The sequence below is a fragment of the Oncorhynchus masou genome, chromosome 8 (genome assembly GCF_036934945.1).
Source record: "Oncorhynchus masou masou isolate Uvic2021 chromosome 8, UVic_Omas_1.1, whole genome shotgun sequence".
Classification (NCBI taxonomy): Eukaryota; Metazoa; Chordata; class Actinopteri; order Salmoniformes; family Salmonidae; genus Oncorhynchus; species Oncorhynchus masou.
The window spans coordinates 4,629,965-4,654,964 of record NC_088219.1 but is presented as its reverse complement, the minus strand read 5'-3'; the positions used below and the strand labels follow the sequence as shown (position 1 = coordinate 4,654,964).

The following is a 25,000-nucleotide window of genomic DNA, read 5'->3' as shown; positions in this document are numbered from 1 at the left end:
CTCGCTGTCTGTCTGTCTGTCTGTCTGTCTGTCTCGCTGTCTGACTGTCTGTCTCGCTGTCTGTCTGTCTGTCTCGCTGTCTGTCGTCTGTCTCGCTGTCTGTCTGTCTGTCTGTCGCTGTCTGTCTCGCTGTCTGTCTGTCGCTGTCTGTCTGTCTGTCTCGCTGTCTGTCTCGCTGTCTGTCTGTCTCGCTGTCTGTCTGTCTGTCTGCTGTCTGTCTGTCTCGCCTGTCTGTCTGTCTCGCTGTCTGTCTGTCTGTCTGTCTCGCTGTCTGTCTGTCTGTCTCGCTGTCCTGTCTGTCTCGCTGTCTGTCTGTCTGCTGTCTCGCTGTCTGTCTCTGTCTGTCCGCTGTCTGTCTGTCTCGCTGTCTGTCTGTCTCGCTGTCTGTCTGTCGCTGTCTGTCTGTCTGTCTCGCTGTCCGTCTGTCTCGCTGTCTGTCTGTCTCGCTGTCTGCTGTCTCGCTGTCCTGTCTGTCTCGCTGTCTGTCTGTCTGTCTCGCTGTCCTGTCTGTCTCGCTGTCTGTCTGTCTGTCTGTCTGTCTCGCTGTCTGTCTGCTGTCTCGCTGTCTGTCTGTCTCGCTGTCTGTCTCGCCTGTCTCGCTGTCCGTCTGTCTCGCTGTCTGTCTTCTGTCTCGCTGTCTGTCTGTCTGTCTCGCTGTCTGGCTGTCTGTCTGTCTCGCTGTCTGTCTGTCTGTCTCGCTGTCTGTCTGTCTGTCTGTCATTCTGTCTGGCTGTCTGTCTCGCTGTCTGTCTCGCTGTCTGGCTGTCTGTCTCGCTGTCTGGCTGTCTGTCTCGCTGTCTGTCTGTCTGTCTCGCTGTCTGACTTTGGTTGTCTGTCTCACTGTCTGGCTGTCTGTCTGCTGCTGTCTGGCTGTCTGCTGTCTGTCTGTCTCGCTGTCTGGCTGTCTGTCTGTCTGTCTGTCTCGCTGTCTGTCTGTCTGGCTGTCTGTCTGTCTCGCTGTCTGTCTGTCTCGCTGTCTGTCTGTCTCGCTGTCTGTCTGTCTTGTCTGTCTGTCTGTCTGTCTCGCTGTCTGTCTGTCTCGCTGTCTGTCTGTCTCGCTGTTTGTCTCGCTGTTTGTCTCGCTGTTTGTCTGTCTCGCTGTTTGGCTGTCTGTCTGTCTCGCTGTCTGTCTGTCTGTCGCTGTCTGTCTGTCTCGCTGTCTGTCTGTCTCGCTGTCTGTCTGTCTCGCTGTCTGTCTGTCTCGCTGTCTGTCTGTCTGTCTCGCTGTCTGTCTGTCTGTCTCGCTGTCTGTCTGTCTCGCTGTCTGTCTGTCTGTCTCGCTGTCTGTCTGTCTGTCTGCTGTCTGTCTGTCTCGCTGTCTGTCTCGCTGTCTGTCTGTCTCGCTGGTTGTCTGTCTCTCTCTCTTTGTCTGTTTGTCTCGCTGTCTGCGTGTCTCCTCTCTCTCTCTTTGTCTGTGTGTCTCCTCTCTCTCTCTTTGTCTGCGTGTCTCTCTCTCTCTTTGTCTGCGTGTCTCCTCGCTGTCTCTGTCTCGCTTTGTCTGCGTGTCTCCTCTCTCTCTCTTGTCTGCGTGTCTCCTCTCTCTCTTTGTCTGCGTGTCTCCTCTCTCTCTTTGTCTGCGTGTCATCCTCGCTCTCTCTTTGTCTGCGTGTCTCTCTCTTTTTGTCTGCGTGTCTCCTCTCTCTTCTTTTCTGCGTGTCTGTCTGTCTTTGTCTCCTCTCTCTCTCTTTTGTCTGCGTGTCTCGCTCTCTCTCTCTTTGTCTGTCTCGTGTCTGTCTGTCTCTCTGTCTGTCTGTGTCTCCTCTCTCTCTTTGTCTGCGTGTCTCTCTCTGTCTTGTCTGCGTGTCTCTGTCTCTCTCTCTTTGTCTGCGTGTCTGTCTGTCTCTCTCTCTTTGTCTGCGTGTCTCCTCTCTCTGTCTTGTCTGTCTGTCTCGTCTCTCTCTCTCTTTGTCTCGTGTCTCCTCTGTCTCTCTCTTTGTCTGCGTGTCTCCTGTCTCTCTCTTTGTCTGCGTGTCTCTCGCTCTCTCTGTCTGCGTGTCTCTCTGTCTCTTTGTCTGCGTGTCTCCTCTCTCTCTCTTTGTCTGCGTGTCTCCTCTCTCTCTCTCTTTTGTCTGCGTGTCTCCTCTCTCTCTTTGTCTGCGTGTCTCCTCTCTCTCTCTGTCTTTGTCTGCGTGTCTCTGTCTCTCTCTCTGTCTCTTGTCTGCGTGTCTCCTCTGTCTGTCTCTTGTCTGCGTGTCTCCTCTCTCTCTCTTTTGTCTGCGTGTCTGTCTGTCTCTCTTTCGCTTTGTCTGCGTGTCTCTGTCTCTCTCTCTCTTTGTCTGCGTGTCTCCTCTGTCTCTGGCTGGCTTTGTCTGCGTGTCTCTCTCTGTCTGTCTCTTTGTCTGCGTGTCTCCTCTGTCTGTCTCTTTGTCTGTCTGTGTTCTCTCTCTCTTTTTCCGTCTGCGTGTCTGTCTTTCTGTCTCTTTGTCTGTCTGTCTCCTCTCTGTCTGTCTGTTGTCTCGTGTCTCCTCTCTCTCTTTGTCTGCGTGTCTCCTCTCTGTCTGTCTCTCTTTGTCTGCGTGTCTGTCTGTCTCTCTCTGGCTGGCTGTCTGCGTGTCTCCTGTCTGTCTGTCTCTGTCTCTGTCTGCGTGTCTCCGCTCTCTGTCTCTGTCTGTCTCGCTGTCTGTCCTCTCTCTCTTTGTCTCGCCTGTCTCTCTGTCTCTCTGTCTGCGTGTCTGTCTCTCTCTCTCTTTCTGTCTCGCTGTCTCTCTCTCTCTGTCTGTCTGCGTGTCTGTCTGTCTGTCTGTTTCTCTCTGTCTGTTTCGTGTCTGTCTCTCTCTCTCTGTCTCGCTGTCTGTCTCGCTGTCTGTCTCTGTCTGTCTGTGTCTCCTCTGTCTGTCTCTGTCTGCATGTCTCCTGTCTGTTTGTCTGTCTGCGTGTCTCCTCTCTCTCTTTGTCTGCGTGTCTCCTCTGCTGTCTCTGTCTGTCTGCATGTCTCCTCTCTCTCTCTGTCTGCGTGTCTCCCTCTCTCTCTGTCTGCGTGTCTCCTCTCTCTCTGTCTGTCTGCTGTCTGTCTGCGTGTCTCCTCTCTCTCTCTCTGTCTGCGTGTCTCCTCTCTCTCTCTGTCTGCGTGTCTCCTCTCTCTCTCTGTCTGTGTGTCTCCTCTCTCTCTCTGTCTGTATGTCTCCTGTCTCTGTCTGTATGTCTCCTCTCCCTCTGTCTGTATGTCTCCTGTCTCTCTCTCTTTCTGTCTCCTGTCTCTCTCTTTGTCTGCATGTCTCCTCTCTCTCTCTCTGTCTGTCTGTCTCCTGTCTCCCTCTCTCTCTCTGTCTGTCTCTCTCTCACTGTCTGTCGTATATCTCTCTATCTCTCCATTTAATTTTCAATTGACTCTCTTTCTGTCTGTATCTTAATCCCTCCCCTCCCCCCCAGTGTAAGCCGGAGTACAAGGTGGCAGGTCTATATGTTGTAGACTCCATTGTCCGACAGTCCCGTCATCAGTTTGGCATGGACAAGGACGTGTTCGGACCACGGTTCACTCAAGAACATCACGGGAACGTCTTTGAGAACCTCTGTCTCTGTCCCACTGAAGAACGGGTGAGACCATGATGATGATTATAATGGTGGTGAAACAAGTTATGATGGATACCTGAGGACGCTGTACTGACTCATAACAAATCTCTCCCTCCTCCTTTCTCTCCTCTCTCTCCTTTCTCTCTCCTCTCTCTCTCCTTTTCTCCTCCTCTCTGTCTCTCCTCTCTCCTTTCTCTCTCCTTCTCTTCTCTCTCTCTCTCTCTCTCCTTCTCTCTCTCCTCTTCTCTCTCCTTCTTTCTCTTCCTTTCTCTCTCTTTCTGCATGATCCTCCCCTCTCTCCCTTTTTCTCCTCCTTTTCTCTCTCCTTTTCTTCTCTCTCTCTTTCTCTCTCTCCTTTTTCTCTCTCCTTTCTCTCTCCTTTCTCTCTCACCAAGAACATCACGGAACTTGAGAACCTCTTTCTCTGTCTCTCCATGATGATGATTAACTCCTTTCCTCCTTTCTCTCTCTCCTTTCTCTCTCTCCTTCTTTCTCTCTCTCCTTCTCACAATCCTCCCTTTCTCTCCCTTGTCTCTCTCCTTTCCTCCTTTCTCACTATCATCTCTCTCTCTCTCTCCTCTCCTTCTCCTTTCTCTCTCTCTCTCCTCTCCCCTTCCTATCTGTAGAGTAAGATAGTGCGTGTGTTGAATCTGTGGCAGAAGAATGGTGTGTTTTCTCTCCTGGAGATCATCCAGCCTCTTCTAGATATGGCGACGTCTGGTTCCATCAGTTGCTCTCAGACACCGAGATGGACGACCCGGACCCAGGTATTACTGTCTGTCTGTTAGCCCAGCCCCAGGTGTTACTGTCTGTTAGCCCAGACCCAGGTATTACTGTCTGTCTGTTAGCCCAGACCCAGGTGTTACTGTCTGTTAGCCCAGACCCAGGTATTACTGTCTGTTAGCCCAGACCCAGGTATTACTGTCTGTTAGCCCAGACCCAGGTGTTACTGTCTGTTAGCCCAGACACAGGTATTACTGTCTGTCTGTTAGCCCAGACCCAGGTATTACTGTCTGTTAGCCCAGACCCAGGTATTACTGTCTGTCTGTTAGCCCAGACCCAGGTGTTACTGTCTGTTAGCCCAGACCCAGGTATTACTGTCTGTTAGCCCAGACCCAGGTATTACTGTCTGTTAGCCCAGACCCAGGTATTACTGTCTGTTAGCCCAGACCCAGGTATTACTGTCTGTTAGCCCAGACCCAGGTATTACTGTCTGTCTGTTAGCCCAGACCCAGGTATTACTGTCTGTCTGTTAGCCCAGACCCAGGTGTTACTGTCTGTTAGCCCAGACCCAGGTATTACTGTCTGTTAGCCCAGACCCAGGTGTTACTGTCTGTTAACCCAGACCCAGGTGTTACTGTCTGTTAGCCCAGACCCAGGTGTTACTGTCTGTCTGTTAGCCCAGACCCAGGTGTTACTGTCTGTCTGTTAGCCCCAGACCCAGGTGTTACTGTCTGTCTGTTAGCCCAGACCCAGGTGTTACTGTCTGTTAGCCCAGACCCAGGTGTTACTGTCTGTCTGTTAGCCCAGACCCAGGTATTACTGTCTGTCTGTTAGCCCAGACCCAGGTGTTACTGTCTGTCTGTTAGCCCAGACCCAGGTGTTACTGTCTGTTAGCCCAGACCCAGGTATTACTGTCTGTTAGCCCAGACCCAGGTGTTACTGTCTGTTAGCCCAGACCCAGGTGTTACTGTCTGTTAGCCCAGACCCAGGTATTACTGTCTGTTAGCCCAGACCCAGGTATTACTGTCTGTCTGTTAGTCTGCCCAGACCCAGGTGTTACTGTCTGTCTGTTAGCCCAGACCCAGGTGTTACTGTCTGTTGTGCCCAGACCCAGGTATTACTGTCTGTTAGCCCAGACCCAGGTGTTACTGTCTGCCCAGCCCAGACCCAGGTATTACTGTCTGTTAGCCCAGACCCAGGTATTACTGTCTGTCTGTTAGCCCAGACCCAGGTGTTACTGTCTGTTAGCCCAGACCCAGGTATTACTGTCTGTTAGCCCAGACCCAGGTGTTACTGTCTGTTAGCCCAGACCCAGGTGTTACTGTCTGTTAGCCCAGACCCAGGTGTTACTGTCTGTTAGCCCAGACCCAGGTATTACTGTCTGTTAGCCCAGACCCAGGTATTACTGTCTGTCTGTTAGCCCAGACCCAGGTATTACTGTCTGTTAGCCCAGACCCAGGTGTTACTGTCTGTTAGCCCAGACCCAGGTATTACTGTCTGTTAGCCCAGACCCAGGTATTACTGTCTGTCTGTTAGCCCAGACCCAGGTGTTACTGTCTGTCTGTTAGCCCAGACCCAGGTGTTACTGTCTGTTAGCCCAGACCCAGGTATTACTGTCTGTCTGTTAGCTCCAGACCCAGGTATTACAGTCTGTCTGTTAGCCCAGACCCAGGTATTACTGTCTGTTAGCCTGTGACCCAGGTGTTACTGTCTGTTAGCCCAGACCCAGGTGTTACTGTCTGTTAGCCCAGACCCAGGTGTTACTGTCTGTCTGTTAACCCAGACCCAGGTATTACTGTCTGTCTGTTAGCCCAGACCCAGGTGTTACTGTCTGTTAGCCCAGACCCAGGTGTTACTGTCTGTTAGCCCAGACCCAGGTGTTACTGTCTGTCTGTTAGCCCAGACCCAGGTGTTACTGTCTGTCTGTTAGCCCAGACCCAGGTGTTACTGTCTGTCTGTTAGCCCAGACCCAGGTGTTACTGTCTGTCTGTTAGCCCAGACCCAGGTGTTACTGTCTGTCTGTTAGCCCAGACCTATAGGTGTTACTGTCTGTTAGCCCAGACCCAGGTGTTACTGTCTGTCTGTTAGCCCCAGACCCAGGTATTACTGTCTGTCTGTTAGCCCAGACCCAGGTGTTACTGTCTGTTAGCCCAGACCCAGGTGTTACTGTCTGTTAGCCCAGACCCAGGTATTACTGGGTCTGTTAGCCCAGACCCAGGTGTTACTGTCTGTTAGCCCAGACCCAGGTGTTACTGTCTGTTAGCCCAGACCCAGGTGTTACTGTCTGTTAGCCCAGACCCAGGTGTTATCAAGGTCTGTCTGTTAGCCCAGACCCAGGTATTACTGTCTGTCTGCTAGCCCAGACCCAGGTGTTACTGTCTGTCTGTTAGCCCAGACCCAGGTGTTACTGTCTGTTAGCCCAGACCCAGGTGTTACTGTCTGTTAGCCCAGACCCAGGTATTACTGTCTGTTAGCCCAGACCCAGTGTTACTGTCTGTTAGCCCAGACCCAGGTGTTACTGTCTGTTAGCCCAGACCCAGGTGTTACTGTCTGTTAGCCCAGACCCAGGTATTACTGTCTGTTAGCCCAGACCCAGGTATTACTGTCTGTCTGTTAGCCCAGACCCAGGTATTACTGTCTGTTAGCCCAGACCCAGGTGTTACTGTCTGTTAGCCCAGACCCAGGTATTACTGTCTGTTAGCCCAGACCCAGGTATTACTGTCTGTCTGTTAGCCCAGACCCAGGTGTTACTGTCTGTCTGTTAGCCCAGACCCAGGTGTTACTGTCTGTTAGCCCAGACCCAGGTATTACTGTCTGTCTGTTAGCCCAGACCCAGGTATTACAGTCTGTCTGTTAGCCCAGACCCAGGTATTACTGTCTGTTAGCCCAGACCCAGGTGTTACTGTCTGTTAGCCCAGACCCAGGTGTTACTGTCTGTTAGCCCAGACCCAGGTGTTACTGTCTGTCTGTTAACCCAGACCCAGGTATTACTGTCTGTCTGTTAGCCCAGACCCAGGTGTTACTGTCTGTTAGCCCAGACCCAGGTGTTACTGTCTGTTAGCCCAGACCCAGGTGTTACTGTCTGTTAGCCCAGACCCAGGTGTTACTGTCTGTTAGCCCAGACCCAGGTGTTACTGTCTGTCTGTTAGCCCAGACCCAGGTGTTACTGTCTGTCTGTTAGCCCAGACCCAGGTGTTACTGTCTGTCTGTTAGCCCAGACCCAGGTGTTACTGTCTGTTAGCCCAGACCCAGGTGTTACTGTCTGTCTGTTAGCCCAGACCCAGGTATTACTGTCTGTCTGTTAGCCCAGACCCAGGTGTTACTGTCTGTCTGTTAGCCCAGACCCAGGTGTTACTGTCTGTTAGCCCAGACCCAGGTATTACTGTCTGTTAGCCCAGACCCAGGTGTTACTGTCTGTTAGCCCAGACCCAGGTGTTACTGTCTGTTAGCCCAGACCCAGGTATTACTGTCTGTTAGCCCAGACCCAGGTATTACTGTCTGTCTGTTAGCCCAGACACAGGTATTACTGTCTGTCTGTTAGCCCAGACCCAGGTATTACTGTCTGTCTGTTAGCCCAGACCCAGGTGTTACTGTCTGTCTGTTAGCCCCAGACCTAGGTGTTACTGTCTGTTAGCCCAGACCCAGGTATTACTGTCTGTTAGCCCAGACCCAGGTGTTACTGTCTGTTCAGCCCAGACCCAGGTGTTACTGTCTGTTAGCCCAGACCCAGGTATTACTGTCTGTTAGCCCAGACCCAGGTATTACTGTCTGTCTGTTAGCCCAGACCCAGGTGTTACTGTCTGTTAGCCCAGACCCAGGTATTACTGTCTGTTAGCCCAGACCCAGGTGTTACTGTCTGTTAGCCCAGACCCAGGTGTTACTGTCTGTTAGCCCAGACCCAGGTGTTACTGTCTGTTAGCCCAGACCCAGGTATTACTGTCTGTTAGCCCAGACCCAGGTATTACTGTCTGTCTGTTAGCCCAGACCCAGGTATTACTGTCTGTTGGCCCAGACCCAGGTGTTACTGTCTGTTAGCCCAGACCCAGGTATTACTGTCTGTTAGCCCAGACCCAGGTATTACTGTCTGTCTGTTAGCCCAGACCCAGGTGTTACTGTCTGTCTGTTAGCCCAGACCCAGGTGTTACTGTCTGTTAGCCCAGACCCAGGTATTACTGTCTGTCTGTTAGCCCAGACCCAGGTATTACAGTCTGTCTGGGTAGCCCAGACCTAGGTATTACTGTCTGTTAGCCCAGACCCAGGTGTTACTGTCTGTTAGCCCAGACCCAGGTGTTACTGTCTGTTAGCCCAGACCCAGGTGTTACTGTCTGTCTGTTAACCCAGACCCAGGTATTACTGTCTGTCTGTTAGCCCAGACCCAGGTGTTACTGTCTGTTAGCCCAGACCCAGGTGTTACTGTCTGTTAGCCCAGACCCAGGTGTTACTGTCTGTTAGCCCAGACCCAGGTATTACTGTCTGTTAGCCCAGACCCAGGTGTTACTGTCTGTTAGCCCAGACCCAGGTGTTACTGTCTGTTAGCCCAGATCCAGGTATCACAGCTGTCTCTCTGCCTCTGTCTCGCTGTCTCTGCCTGTCTCTCTGCCTGTCTCTGTCTCTCTGCCTGTCCCCTTGCCCTCAGCCTGTCTCCCTGTCTCTCTGCCTGTCTCTGTCTCTCTGCCTCTGTCTCTCTGGGCTCTCTGTCTCTCTGCCTTTCTGTCTCTCTGCCTGTCTCTCTCTCTCTATCTCTCTGCCTGTCTCTCTGTCTCTCTGCCTGTCTGTCTCTCTCTCTCTGTCTCTCTGCCTGTCTGCCTGTCTGTCTCTCTGTCTCTCTGCCTGTCTGTCTGCCTGTCTCTCTGCCTGTCTGTCTCTCTTCTGTCTTCTCTGCTCTGTCTGTCTCTCTCTCTCTGTCTCTCTGTCTGTCTCTGTCTCTCTGCCTGTCTGTCTCTGTCTTCTCTGTCTCTGTCTGTCTGACTCTCTTGTACTGCTGTCCTCCAGGTTTCCCTCATCCCCCTCCCTGTAAAGGGTAAGGTCACCCAGTAACGGAAAACACTGTTGTGGCGCCTGTCTCTCAGCTTCAGAACTCGGACGCATTCCGCGGCTGTCGCTCAGCTCTTCCAGTCCTCGAAGGGACAACAGGTGTGTGTTTTATTTTTGCTCGTCCCATCTTCAGCATCCCCCAGTGTCCTAACTCGGCTCTCTCTCTCTCATTCTGCAGCTTCAGCAAATTTTCCAGAACTTTCAACAAAATCCGTTAAAGCCTCAGACTCATCCCTTCCCACCCCAGACCCACAGCCAACCTCATCCTCATCCTCTCAGACCCAGACCCACAGCCACCCCCAGCCTCAACCTCATCCTCAACCCCAGACCCACAGCCACCCCCAGCCTCAACCTCATCCTCAACCCCAGACCCACAGCCACCCCCAGGCTCAACCCCATCCTCATCCTCAACCCCAGCCTCAACCCCATCCTCAACCCCATCCCCAGACCCACCCCCAGCCCCAACCTCATCCTCAACCCCACCCCAGCCTCAACCCCATCCCCAACCTCATCCTCAACCCCATCCCCAGGCTCAACCCCATCCTCAACCCCATCACCAGGCTCAACTCCATCCTCAACCCCATCACCAGGCACAACCCCAGCCTCCTGCCAACCTCCACCACCTCCACTCCCAGCTCCATCTCCAGTCCCTGACCCCCGCCCTGGGTACGACCGCCAGCGACTCCCTCCCCTCCAGCGAGCCCAGCCAGCAGAAAACAGCATTTGACAAGGTGGCTGTGAGTTCCTCTTCTTACTATCGACCAAACCACAGAGTAGGGGGTTCCCCTTCCTCGTCCCACAGGGGTGTTAGTGACGGTGTAAAGGGGATTCAGAATAGTTTATTTTTTTGGGTGGCTTTTAAAAAATAATTGTTGTTGTTATGGGAAATGTCTTGTCTCTAGTAATGGTAGCCAGGGATATGTTGAACAAATCAACAACCTAACCTAGATTTAGATTTGAATGAGAATAACCAAAAGATTTATTTAACCAGGTCAGTCATTTTATAAAACACATTCTCGTTGACAGTAACGACCTGAACAACACACGAGAGAAATACATTTCTTGAAAATCTCAACACATACAGTACCTTCAGGAAAGTATTCATACCCCTTACGTTACAGCTTTATTCTACAATGGAATCAGTCTATAATACCCCATAATGAGGTCACAATACCCCATAATGAGGTCACAATACCCCATAATGACGTCACAATACCCCATAATGAGGTCACAATACCCCATAATGACGTCACAATACCCCATAATGAGGTCACAATACCCGATAATGACGTCACAATACCCCATAATGAGGTCACAATACCCGATAATGACGTCACAATACCCCATAATGAGGTCACAATACCCCATAATGACGCTGGGCTAACACCCGATAATGACGCCACAATACCCCCATAATGAGGTCACAATACCCCATAATGAGGTCACAATACCCCATAATGAGGTCACAATACCCATAATGAGGTCACAATACCCGATAATGACGCCACAATACCCCATAATGAGGTCACAATACCCCATAATGACGCCACAATACCCCATAATGACGCCACAATACCCGATAATGAGGTCACAATACTTCATAATGACGCCACAATACCCGATAATGACGTCACAATACCCCATAATGAGGTCACAATACCCCATAATGAGGTCACAATACCCCATAATGAGGTCAAAATACCCCATAATGAGGTCACAATACCCCATAATGAGGTCACAATACCCTGTAATGAGGTCACAATACCCCATAATGAGGTCAAAATACCCCATAATGAGGTCACAATACCCCCATAATGACGCCACAATACCCCCATAATGACGCTACAATACCCCATAATGACGTCACAATACCCCATAATGACAAAGTGAAACAGGTTTTTAGACATTTTTGCAAATGTATTAAAAATAAAAAAAAAAACAGATACCTAATTTACATAAATATTCAGACCCTATGAGACTCAAAATTGAGCTCAGGTGCATCCTGTTTCATTGATCATCCTTGAGATGTTTCTACAACTTGATGGGAGTCCACCTGTGGTAAATTCAATTGATTGGACATGATTTGAAAGGCACACACCGTCTATATAAGGTTCCACAGTTGACAGTGCATCAGAGCAACAAACCAATCCACGAGGTCGAAGGAACTGTCTGTTAAGCTCTGAGACAGGATTGTGTCGAGGCACAGATCTGGGGAAGGGTAACAAAACATTTCTGCAGCATCGAAGGTCCCCAAGAACACAGTGACCTCCACCATTCTTAAAAGGAAGATGTTTGGAATCACCAAGACTCTTCCTAGATCTGGCAGCCTAGTCAAACGTAGCAATCAGGAGAGAAGGGCCTTGGTCAGGGAGGTGACCAAGAACCTGATGATCACTCTGACAGAGCTCCAGAGTTCCTCTGTGGAGATGGTTGTCCTTCTGGAAGGTTCTCCCATTTCTGCAGCACTCCACCAATCAGGCCTTTATGGTAGAGTGGCCAGACCGAAGACACTCCTCAGTAAAAGGCTCATGACACCCCACTTGGAGTTTGGAAAAAGGTGCCTAAAGTCTAATTAGACCACGAGAAACACGATTCCCTGTTCTAATGAAACCAAGATGAAACTCTTTGGCCTGAATGCCAAGCGTCACGTCTGTAGGAAACATGGCACTATCACTATGGTGAAGCATGGTGGTGGCAGCATCATGCTGTGGGGATGTTTTTCAGTGGCAGGGACTGGGAGACTAGTCAGGATCGAGGGAAAGATGTACGGAACAAAGTACAGAGATCCTTGATGAAAACCTGCTGCAGGGCTCTCAGGACCTCCAACAAGCAGGCTTGGAAATGGAAAACAATGTGTTTGAGTTGAACCTTGTCTCCTCTCGTTTGTCTAGACGCTGTTGAACCTCGCTCCTCTCGCTTGTCTAGCCGCTGTTGAACCTTGTCTCCTCTCGCTTGTCTAGACGCTGTTGAACCTTGTCTCCTCTCGTTTGTCTAGACGCTGTTGAACCTTGTCTCCTCTCGTTTGTCTAGACGCTGTTGAACCTTGTCTCCTCTCCTTTGTCTAGACGCTGTTGAACCTCGTCTAGACGCTGTTGAACCTCGTCTCTCGTTTGTCTAGACGCTGCTGAACCTCGTCTCCTCTCGTTTGTCTAGACGCTGTTGAACCTTGTCTCCTCTCGTTTGTCTAGACGCTGTTGAACCTTGTCTCCTCTCGCTTGTCTAGACGCTGAAACCTCGCCCCCTCTCGCTTGTCTAGATGCTGCTGAACCTCGTCTCCTCGTTTGTCTAGACGCTGTTGAACCTCGTCTCCTCTCGTTTGTCTAGACGCTGTTGAACCTTGTCTCCTCTCGTTTGTCTAGACGCTGTTGAACTTGTCTCCTCTCGTTTGTCTAGACGCTGTTGAACCTTGTCTTCTCGTTTGTCTAGACGCTGTTGAACCTTGTCTCTCCGTTTGTCTAGACGCTGTTGAACCTTGTCTCTCCTCGTTTGTCTAGACGCTGTTGAACCTTGTCTCCTCTCGTTTGTCTAGACGCTGTTGAACCTTGTCTCCTCTCGTTTGTCTAGACGCTGTTGAACCTCGTCTCCTCTCGTTTGTCTAGACGCTGTTGAACCTCGTCTCCTCTCGTTTGTCTAGACGCTGTTGAACCTCGCTCCTCTCGTTTGTCTAGACGCTGTTGAACCTTGTCTCCTCTCGCTTGTCTAGACGCTGTTGAACCTCGTCTCCTCTCGCTTGTCTAGATGCTGTTGAACCTCGTCCTCGCTTGTTCAGACGCTGTTGAACCTCGCGTCTCCTCGCTTTGTCTAGACGCTGTTGAACCTTGTCTCCTCTCGTTTGTCTAGACGCTGTTGAACCTTGTCTCCTCTCGTTTGTCTAGACGCTGTTGAACCTTTGTCTTCTCGCTTTGTCTAGACGCTGTTGAACCTTTGTCTCCTCTCGTTTGTCTAGACGCTGTTGAACCTTTGTCTCTCCTCGCTTGTCTAGACGCTGTTGGAACCTTGTCTCCCTCGGGCTTGTCTAGACGCTGTTGAACCTTGTCTCCTCTCGTTTGTCTAGACGCTGCTGAACCTCGTCTCTCTCGCTTGTCTAGACGCTGTTGAACCTCGCCTCTCTCGCTTGTCTAGACGCTGTTGAACCTCGCCTCTCGCTTGTCTAGACGCTGCTGAACCTCGTTTCTCTCGCTTATTAGACGCTGCTGAACCTTTGTCCTCGCTTTGTCTAGACGCTGCTGAACCTCGTCTCCTCTCGCTTTGTCTAGATGCTGTTGGAACCTCGCCCCTCGCTTGTCTAGACGCTTGCTGAACCTCGCCTCCTCTCGCTTGTCTAGACGCTGTTGAACCTTGTCTCCTCTCGCTTGTCTAGACGCTGTTGGACCGCTTTGACTATGACGATGAGCCTGAGGGAGCCGACGAATCAAAGAAGGACCAGACGTCTTTGTAAGACCTTTCCCTTTATAGTGTGTTGTGTGTGTGTGTGTGTGTAATGTGTGTGTTTTAACTGTGTGTATTTGTTTCATTCTGGCAGTACCCAACAGCCTCCAGGTTTCCCCAGCACTTTCAACATGATGGGCATGGTCCCGGACCTCACACGCCAGGTAATTAAATATGGTCCCAGACCTCACACGCCAGGTAATTAACATGGTCTCAGACCTCACACGCCAGGTAATTAACATGGTCTCAGACCTCACACGCCAGGTAATTAACATGGTCTCAGACCTCACACGCCAGGTAATTAACTTCTTGAAACTCCCCAACCCGGATCCGGGTTTGTGACTAAGCCTCAGGCTCATTAGCATAACGAACGCAACGATTTCTGAAAATCGCAAATAAAATTAAAATAATGCGTTTGGGTTCTCAAGCTTAGCCTTTTCTTAACAACACTGTCATCTCAGATTTTCAAAATATGCTTTTGAACCATAGAAATAGACTAATTTGTGTAAGAGTATGCAAAGCTAGCATAGCATTTTGTGTAGCATGTAGCACGCAACATTTTCACAAAAGCCAGATAACCAAATAAATAAAATCATTTACCTTTGAAGAGCTTCTGATGTTTTCAATGAGGAGACTCTCAGTCACATACCAAATGCGCAGTGTTTCCTGAAAGCGCTCAGGTAGTAGGAGAAATCGTCCGTTTTCTACATTGCGCCTGGTTACTGAAACGAACCGAAATGCAGTCACCTACAAAACGAAACTTTTTCCGGATTAACTACAATATCGATCAAACATGGCAAACGTTGTTTGGAATCAGTCCTCAAGGTGTTTTTTCACATATCTCTTTCATTGACATGCAGTTCGGGAAGCTTGCTTTACTCTCTGTATCGCATGGAAAATACTGGCAGGTGACTTTGCGCACCAATTTCGGCGCAGGACACCGGGCGGACACGTGGTAAATGTGGTCTCTTATGGTCAATCTTCCAACGATCTGCCTACAAATACGTCACAATGCTGCAGACACCTTGGGGAAACGACAGAAAGGGGTTGACTCATTCCTCTTGCGTTCACAGCCATATAAGGAGATCATGAAAAACAGAGCCTCAAAAATCCTTGTCATTTCCTGGATGCCATCTCATCTTGGTTTTGCCTGAAGCTCACGTTAAAGGGCACGCACAGAGAAGATCTTTGTATTTCTGGACACGTCAGAGTGTTTTCTTTCGAACAGTAGCAATTATATGCATAGTCGAGCATCTTTTTGTGACAAAATATCTTGTTTAAAACGGGAACGTTTTTCATCCAAAAATGAAATAGCGCCACCATAGATGTAAGAGGTTAACATGGTCTCAGACCTCACACGCCAGGTAATTAACATGGTCTCAGACCTCACACGCCAGGTAATTAACATGGTCTCAGACCTCACACGCCAGGTAATTAACATGGTCTCAGACCTCACACGCCAGCTAATATACTGATTTTGCTCTCTATTTGTGTCTCTCCCCTCTCCCGCTCCTCTCTCCCCTCTCTCCTTCTCTGTCTCTCTCCTCTCCCTCTCTCTCTCTCTCCTCTTTCTCTTCTCTCTCTCAGAACACACACACACACAGTATTAAAACAAAACTCTCCCTGTCTTTCACCCTCCATCCAGATATCTCTGCCTCCTAACGGCCAGCTCCAGGGCTATGGTTTGCTGCCGGCCAGGCCTACCCAGGAATGGTGGTTCCCCAGGCCAGGCCCTCCCTGGTACAGGACCTCCAGGCTCTCCCTGGGGATACCCTCCAAACAAGGACGCCTTTGGCCAACACGTGGGCCAGCAGGAACAGGTGAGATTAATAGATTTGAATTAGGTTCGGGTGGAGTTTTGTTAGGTATGAATGGTTAAAAACATTCATTAAAGTGAAGACTGTTGTTTTATCGAATAAAATTCTCTGTAATTATTATTACGTGATTAAACTAATCATGTAAATGTAATTAACTAGGGTCGGGCACCGCTGAAAATCTTCAGATTACAAAGTTGTAATTTTCCTAGTGTAACTTTCAGATATTTTAATATCTGATCACTTAGTCTTCTAATTAATGAATTATTCTTTACCTCACGTTAGTCTCATTCCAAACGCCGTAAATTGTTGGTTATCTGCACGAACCCAGCCTTTTCTATAAATCATCCATACACCAATTGTCTTAATAATTTATTTACTAACTAAAATAATCACAGAAATGCATAGACATACAAACAGTAGCTATGGTTACAGGGAAATGATAGCCCACTAGGAACCTCCCCTAAGTCGATATGACGGCTTGGTGGAAAAGGGGAGTGTGGTCTGAGAAGGGGTGGTCTGAGACGGGGTGGGTCTGAGAAGGGCAGAAAGGACAAGAGTCACTACACAGTTGATAATTATATTGATTGAAATGCTAATCTTTTGCACATGAACGCTCACTAATTTGGGAATAATTGCAATCAATATATATATTTAGGATCGGTGCGTCTTCGTGATCTCTGTTGGAATCGTCAGTCCTTCTGTTGGAGAGTTCATCCGAAAATGTCTCTCTGCTTCCCTGAAGTCTGTCGCGGTTAAAATGGGTACTTCCGACTACCATTCAGAAATGTTCTTATAGAATAGATGTTTCGCGAGTTGTCGATCTTCACATCCCAGGTTGACATCATTTCTAGTTGCAGACTAGTAATTAGTATCTAAGATTTGCTCTTATTCTGTAAGGATCGATAGTCTGAGTTGAACCATTTCCACCGTAGTCAACGCCGGCGTGGTATGGTTAGGAATTCAGCAACCAATTACATCCTTAGCTTAGAGGTTTTTGTGGTCTAAACTCAACCTGTGTCCCCTCGGTGTCCATCGAGGAACGCATGGTTTGAAAACAATTTCTTCAGGAGGGGGTTTTATTCAGAATAATAGGAGAGGGCTGTTCCATGACGCCCAGATCATGTCTGTGCTCACGGGCCAGGCCAATGACTTAGTTAAACTTTAAAGGGAATACAATTCTCTTTCATTAAAGGTTTAACATCACATTACATCATTTCAAATAGTTTCATCTTTACTCATTCATTATATACAAGAATTAGATGCAAACCTCATAACGGAGGCTGTATTGTCTTTCATGAGGTCACAAAGATGAAACAAAACGGACCGGGTCGTACCTGGCTCCTCCACCGACCGTTTACACATTCTCCAAAACATGGATATTGTTCAGTTCTCAAGCTCTGTGATGTAGAATGAGTTCTACTGTGAAACTCTCTCTCTCTATACTGCATTGCCACGAGGAGAGAGTCTCCTCCAGGAATTTACAGCCTGAGATAACAGAACCTGGGTGGGGGGGTGCCACATCTATGCCGAGAAAGGGTCACGTCATGACCACATGAAAATAGTAATCGCTGCCCTTTAATTTAATAGACATGGACCAGTCCATTCTTTATCTATTTGTATTTTTATTATTTAACTAGGCAAGTCAGTTAACACTTCTTTACAATGACAGTACATTTAAGTCATTTAGCAGACGCTCTTATCCAGAGCGACTTACAAATTGGTGAATTCACCTTTCTGACATCCAGTGGAACAGCCACTTTACAATAGTGCATCTAAATCATTTAAGGGGCGTGGGGGTGAGAAGGATTACTTTATCCTATCCTAGGTATTCCTTGAAGAGGTGGGGTTTCAGGTGTCTCCGGGAAGGTGGTGATTGACTCTGCTGTCCTGGCGTCGTGAGGAGTTTGTTCCACCATTGGGGGGCCAGAGCAGCTTTAACAGTTTTGACTGGGCTGAGCGGGAACTGTACTTCCTCAGTGGTAGGGAGGCTGAAAGCAGGCCAGAGGTGGATGAACGAGTGCCTTGTTTGGGTGTAGGGCCTGATCAGAGCCTGAGGTACTGTGCCGTTCCTCACAGCTCCATAGGCAAGCACCATGGTCTTGTAGCTGATGCGAGCTCAACTGGAAGCCAGTGGAGAGAGCGGAGGAGGGGGTGACGTGAGAGAACTTAGGAAGGTTGAACACCAGACGGGTTGCGGCGTTCTGGATGAGTTGTAGGGCTTTAATGGCACAGGCAGGGGAGCCCAGCCAACAGCGAGTTGCAATCCAGACGGAGAGATGACAAGTGCCTGGATTAGGACCTGCGCCGCCCTGTGTGAGGCAGGGGTCGCACTGCGGATGTTGTAGAGCATGAACCTACAGGAACGGGCCACCGCCTTGATGTTAGTTGAGAACGACAGGGTGTCCAGGATCACGCCAAGGTTCTTAGCGCTCTGGGAGGAGGACACAATGGAGTTGTCGACCGTGATGGCGAGATCATGGAACGGGCAGTCCTTCCCGGAGGAAGAGCAGCTCCGTCTACGAGGTTCAGCTTGAGGTGGGTGATCCGTCATCCACACTGATATGTCTGCCAGACATGCAGAGATGCGATTCGCCACCTGGTCAGAAGGGGAAAGGAGAAGATTAATTGTGTGTCGTCTGCATAGCAATGATAGGAGAGACCATGTGAGGTTATGACAGAGCCAAGTGACTTGGTGTATAGCGAGAATAGGAGAGGGCCTAGAACAGAGCCCTGGGGACACCAGTGGTGAGCGCGTGGCGAGGAGACAGATTTCGCCACGCCACCTGGTAGGAGCGACCTGTCAGGTAGGACGAATCCAAGCGTGGCCGCGCCGGAGATGCCCAACTCGGGAGAGGGTGGAGAGGAGGATCTGATGGTTCACAGTATCAAGGCAGCCGATAGGTCTAGAAGGATGAGAGCAGAGGAGAGAGAGTTAGCTTTAGCAGTGCGGAGCGCTCCGTGATACAGAGAAGAGCAGTTCAGTTGAATGACTAGTCTTGAAACCTGACTGATTTGGATCAAGAAGGTCATTCTGAGAGAGATAGCGGGAGAGCTGGCCAAGGACGGCACGTTCAAGAGTTTTGGAGAGAAAAGAAAGAAGGGATACTGGTCTGTAGTTGTTGACATCGGAGGGATCGAGTGTAGGTTTTTTCAGAAGGGGTGCAACTCGCTTTGAAGACGGAAGGGACGTAGCTGAAGGTCAGGGATGAGTTGATGAGCGAGGTGAGGTAAGGGAGAAGGTCTCCGGAAATGGTCTGGAGAAGAGAGGAGGGGATAGGGTCAAGCGGGGAACAGGCTGTTGGGCGGCCGCCGTCACAAGAAGCGAGATTTCATCTGAGAGAGAGGGGAGAAAGAGGTCAGAGCACAGGGTAGGGCAGTGTGAGCAGAACCAGCGGTGTCAGCGACTTAGCAACGAGGATCGGATGTCAGTCGACCTTCTTTTCAAAATGGTTGACGAAGTCATCTGCAGAGGGAGGAGGGGGAGGAGGATTCAGGAGGGAGGAGAAGGTGGCAAAGAGCTCTAGGGTTAGAGGCAGATGCTTGGAATTAGAGGGAAGAAAGTGGCTTTAGCAGCAGAGACAGAGGAGGAAAATGTAGAGAGGAGGGAGGAAAGGATGCCAGGTCCGCAGGGAGGCGAGTTTTCCTCCATTTCCGCGGCTGCCCGGAGCACTGTTCTGTGAGCTCGCAATGAGCTGCTGAGCCACGGAGCGGAGGGGAGGACCGAGCCGGCCTGGAGGATAGGGGACATAGAGAGTCAAAGGATGCAGAAAGGGAAGAGAGGAGGGTTGAGGAGGCAGAATCAGGAGATAGGGTTGGAGAAGGTATGAGCAGAGGGAAGAGATGATAGGATGGAAGAGGAGAGAGAAGCGGGGGAGAGAGAGCGAAGGTTGGGACGGCGCGATACCATCCGAGTAGGGGCAGTGTGGGAAGTGTTGGATGAGAGCGAGAGGGAAAAGGATACAAGGTAGTGGTCGGAGACTTGGGAGGGGAGTTGCAATGAGGTTAGTGGAAGAACAGCATCTGGTAAAGATGAGGTCGAGCGTATTGCCTGCCTTGTGAGTAGGGGGGAAGGAAGAAGAGGGTCAAAAGAGGAGAGGAGGGAAAGAAGGAGTCAGAGAGGAATGAGTCAAAGGTAGACGTGGGGAGGTTAAAGCGCCAGGACTGTGAGAGGTGAGCCGTCTCAGGAAAGGAGCTTATCAAGGCATCAAGCTCATTGATGAACTCCTCCGAGGGGACCTGGAGGGCGATAAATGATAAGGATGTTAAGCTTGAAAGGGCTGGTAACTGTGACAGCATGGAATTCAAAGGAGGCGATAGACAGATGGGTAAGGGGAGAAAGAGAGAATGACCACTTGGGAGAGATGAGGATCCCGGTGCCACCACCCCGCTGACCAGAAGCTCTCGGGGTGTGCGAGAACACGTGGGCGGACGAAGAGAGCAGCAGGAGTAGCAGTGTTATCTGTGGTGATCCATGTTTCCGCAGTGCCAAGAAGTCGAGGGACTGGAGGGAGGCATAGGCTGAGATGAACTCTGCCTTGTTGGCCGCAGATCGGCAGTTCCAGAGGCTACCGGAGACCTGAACTCCACGTGGGTCGTGGCGTGCTGGGACCACCAGATTAGGTGGCCGCGGCCACGCGGTGGGAGCGTTTGTATGGTCTGTGCAGAGAGGAGAGAACAGGGATAGATAGACACATAGTTGACAGGCTACAGAAGAGGCCACGCTAATGCAAAGGAGATTGGAATGACAAGTGGACTACACGCCTCGAATGTTCAGAAAGTTAAGCTTACGTAGCAAGAATCTTATTGACTAAAATGATTGAAATGATACAGTACTGCTGGAGTAGGATAGCTGGCAGTGGGTGCGTTGTTGACTTTGTAGGCTAGCCGGGCAGTGGTGCGTTGTTGACACTACACTAATCAAGTCGCTCCGCGAGTGTAATAGTTTCTACATTGCTGTTATTCGGGCTAGCTGGCTAGCTAGCAGTGTTGATTACGAACGTTACGTTAAAAGAACGACAATAGCTGGCTAGCTAACCTAGAAAATCGCTCTAGACTACACAATTGTCTTAGATACAAAGATGGCTATGTAGCTAGCTAGCTACGATCAAACAAATCAAACCGTTGTACTGTAATGAAGTGAAATAAAATGTGATACTACCTGTGGAGCGGAATGTTGACCGGGTAGTTGAAGTTCAATTCGGTAGACGTTGGTTAGTTGTTGGCTAGCTAGCTAGCAGTATCTCCTACGTTAAGGACGACAAATAGCTGGCCAGCTAACCGGTAAATTAAGATAATCACTCTAAGTCTACACACTCTAAACTACACAATTATCTTGGATACGAAGACAGCAAAGACAACTATGTAGCTAGCTAACACTACACTAATCGAAATCGCTCAGTTGAGTAAAATAGTTTCTTCAGTGCTAGTAGACGGTGGACGATAGCTAGCTGCTGGGCAGATAGCAGTGTAGACTACGTTAGACGACGCAATACCATAATTGCGCAATTATCTTTGATACAAAGACGGCTATGTAGCTAGCTAAGAAGAAATTGCTAAGATTAGACAAATCAAACCGTTGTACTATAATGAAATGTAATGAAAAGTTATACTACCTGCGGACCGAAGTGTAGATGCGACCGCTCGCTCCAACCCGGAACCGGTAATCAGTCTAGGGACAATGGGTTTAACTGCCCTGTTCAGGGGCAGAACGACAGATTTTGACCTTGTCAGCTCTGGGATTTGATCTAGCAACCTTTCGGTTACTGGCCCAACGCTGTAACCACTAGGCTACCTGCCTCTAACTGCTCGGCTTCCTGCCTCTAACCGCTAGGCTTCCTGCCTCTAACCGCTAGGCTTCCTGCCTCTAACCGCTAGGCTTCCTGCCTCTAACCGCTAGGCTTCCTGCCTCTAACCGCTAGGCTTCCTGCCTCTAACCGCTAGGCTTCCTGCCTCTAACCGCTAGGCTTCCTGCCTCTAACCGCTAGGCTTCCTGCCTCTAACCGCTAGGCTTCCTGCCTCTAACCGCTAGGCTTCCTGCCTCTAACCGCTAGGCTTCCTGCCCTCTAACCGCTCTTCCTGCCCCTAACCGCTAGGCTACCTGCCTCTAACCGCTAGGCTACCTGCCTCTAACCGCTAGGCTTCCTGCCTCTAACCGCTAGGCTTCCTGCCTCTAACCGCTAGGCTTCCTGCCTCTAACCGCTAGGCTTCCTGCCTCTAACCGCTAGGCTTCCTGCCTCTAACCGCTAGGCTACCTTCCTCTAACCGCTAGGTTACCTGCCTCTAACAGCTAGGCTACCCAGCCTCTAACCGCTAAATTTCCTGCCGCCCCAAAATGATCATATGATTTGGGATATTCAATTAGTTAGTTTAATGTGTATCACTTCTCAGAACTCATCATGCATTGCAGGTGTTCTTTCCTGTTCATGCAACAATATAATGGTACTAACATATTTACAAACTTAGTGATGTTGTAACTGTTCTGGGTTCTTCTGGTCAGGATATGAATATGGACCTGGACCCCCCCTCCATGAAGGATGGAAGACACCGACCAGATGGCAGGAAGTCACCATCGGGCTCTAGGTGAGTGCTGGTCAGATGGCCAGTTCCTATTGGTTAACGGCTAAAGGCGGCGTTCAAATGGCCAGTTCCTATTGGTTAACGGCTAAAGGCGGCGTTCAAATAGCCAGTTCCGATTGGTTAACGGCTAAAGACGGCGTTCAAATGGCCAGTTCCTATTGGTTAATGGTTAAAGACGGTGTTCAAATGGCCAGTCCCTATTGGTTAACGGCTAAAGGCAGCGTTCAAATGGCCAGTTCCTATTGGTTAACGGCTAAAGGCAGCGTTCAAATGGCCAGTTCCTATTGGTTAACGGCTAAAGACAGCGTTCAAATGACCAAGTTCCTATCAGGGCCTGATTTAAGCAGCCAAAATATATTTTGCCATTTAAAAAAATAAAATAAAGTAAGCATTCATTCTGATGTTTCTAAAAAAAACAAGACATTTATTACTAGGAAGCAGTAATATGGTATATTGCTCATTGAGTCTTTTAACCAATGTAATGTCAAAATACATCATTTTGATACAATAGTGAAAACAGTTTATACAACTGAACAACAAGAATCAATAGTGTCCTGCCCTGCCACAAAGTGCTGAGTTATCACGGTATATTTTAGCAATAAGGCACGTGGGGTGTTTATGGCCAATATAACACGACTAAGGTCTGTTCTTAGGCACGACGTGTCCCGGGTGAAATGTACAAGCACACAAATAAATGTAGGAGAACAATTTTAAGTATTTGAGTGTTTTTATTGTTGTTGTTTTTTTAATGATAAGAAATGACCTGCAAGTTGATGAATGAAATAGTTTTTGGAGCGTTTGATGCGTCGCTGCCCCTTTAAGGGGTGGGCCGTTACCGTGGTAACTGGGTCCTCACAGACACCTGGTGACGGAAACAGAATCTCCAGTCTCTTGCAACGGTTGCAGAAAACTTAAACTAACATTTGAAAAAAATAATAATAATAAAGAAACCTGACGTGTGAACGAAAGGATGCCGACAAAAGACAAGGACAAAGTTAAACTTTTAGAATACTTTCCTCGTCACTTTGACCAACTTCTACATGTGGGCTTTAGGAGTGAAGAAAATAAACTCTTCCCACCAACGTGGTTGGTGAAAATAGACATTCTTACCTGCAAATGACAAAAATCTACCCTCATTTTTGGCGTTAATTTCCCAACCCCGGAAATGAAAAGATATCATCCTCTCAGACCTTGTGCTGTTGCTTACGAGGTGTGGGATTTTCCGATGCTAGCCAAGCAGTAATATTTTTTTTTTTTTAATTTTACCTTTATTTAACCAGGCAAGTCAGTTAAGAACAAATTCTTATTTTCAATGACGGCCTAGGAACAGTGGGTTAACTGCCTGTTCAGGGGCAGAACGACAGATTTGTACCTTGTCAGCTCGGGGGTTTGAACTCGCAACCTTCCTGTTACTAGTCCAACGCTCTAACCACTAGGCTACCCTGCCGCCCCAATAATATAAGAGGTATGTGATTTGTGTGTCTCTCTCCAGGTCTCCGAAGAGGAGGCGGTCGCGGTCCATCTCGAGGACACACCGGTCCAGAGACCACCGCAGACACTCCCCGCGGTCACGCTCCCAGGAACGCAGGGAGAGAGAGAAGGAGAAGGAGAAGGAGAGGGAGAGACGCCAGAAAGGACTGCCACAGCCCAAGGCTGACACGCTGAGCGGTGAGACAACTCTCTCTCTTCACCTGGTCAGTCTGTCATGGAGAGAGCAGGTGTTCTTAATGTTTTGTACACTGTCATATATATATATATATACTCTCTCTCTTCACCTGGTCAGTCTGTCATGGAGAGAGCAGGTGTTCTTAATGTTTTGTACACTGTCATATATACATATATATACTCTCTCCACCTGGTCAGTCTGTCATGGAGAGAGCAGGTGTTCTTAATGTTTTGTACACTGTCATATATACATATATACTCTCTCTCTTCACCTGGTCAGTCTGTCATGGAGAGAGCAGGTGTTCTTAATGTTTTGTACACTGTCATATATACATATATACTCTCTCTTCACCTGGTCAGTCTGTCATGGAGAGAGCAGGTGTTCTTAATGTTTTGTACACTGTCATATATACATATATACTCTCTCTCTTCACCTGGTCAGTCTGTCATGGAGAGAGCAGGTGTTCTTAATGTTTTGTACACTGTCATATATATATATATATACTCTCTCTCTTCACCTGGTCAGTCTGTCATGGAGAGAGCAGGTGTTCTTAATGTTTTGTACACTGTCATATATATATATATATATACTCTCTCTCTTCACCTGGTCAGTCTGTCATGGAGAGAGCAGGTGTTCTTAATGTTTTGTACACTGTCATATATATATATATATATATATATACTCTCTCTCTTCACCTGGTCAGTCTGTCATGGAGAGAGCAGGTGTTCTTAATGTTTTGTACACTGTCATATATATATATATATATATATATATATATATACTCTCTCTTTCACCTGGTCAGTCTGTCATGGAGAGAGCAGGTGTTCTTAATGTTTTGTACACTGTCATATATATATATATACTCTCTCTCTTCACCTGGTCAGTCTGTCATGGAGAGAGCAGGTGTTCTTAATGTTTTGTACACTGTCATATATATATATATACTCTCTCTCTTCACCTGGTCAGTCTGTCATGGAGAGAGCAGGTGTTCTTAATGCTTTGTACACTGTCATATATACATATATATATATCTTTTTTTACTATTGGTTCCCGTTCCCTTTCCAATGTGAATCATTGTCACTTAATCTCATTATTTTTCTCTCTCTGTCTGTCTGTCTGTCTGTCTGTCTGTCTGTCTGTCTGTCTCTCTCTCTCTCTCTGTGTCTCTGTCTGTCTCTCTGTCTCTCTTTGTCTCTCTGTCTCTCTCTCTCTCTCTGTGTCTCTCTCTCTCCCCCCCTGTCTCTCC

The 25,000-nt window shown here is 48.8% G+C and overlaps 1 protein-coding gene across 1 annotated transcript in view; it reads left to right on the top strand.

The window, feature by feature from the left end:
* Window positions 1–25,000, top strand: part of scaf4a (SR-related CTD-associated factor 4a) — a 58,327-nt gene that overhangs the window by 20,076 nt on the left and 13,251 nt on the right. The window contains 15 exon segments of the mRNA XM_064971073.1: window positions 3,370–3,534; window positions 4,137–4,248; window positions 4,251–4,277; window positions 9,226–9,323; window positions 9,325–9,366; window positions 9,446–9,534; window positions 9,570–9,748; window positions 9,751–10,004; window positions 13,628–13,728; window positions 13,790–13,859; window positions 15,341–15,380; window positions 15,383–15,415; window positions 15,418–15,515; window positions 22,009–22,091; window positions 23,581–23,756. Of these exon segments, the coding sequence (XP_064827145.1) occupies window positions 3,370–3,534; window positions 4,137–4,248; window positions 4,251–4,277; window positions 9,226–9,323; window positions 9,325–9,366; window positions 9,446–9,534; window positions 9,570–9,748; window positions 9,751–10,004; window positions 13,628–13,728; window positions 13,790–13,859; window positions 15,341–15,380; window positions 15,383–15,415; window positions 15,418–15,515; window positions 22,009–22,091; window positions 23,581–23,756 (1,567 nt within the window).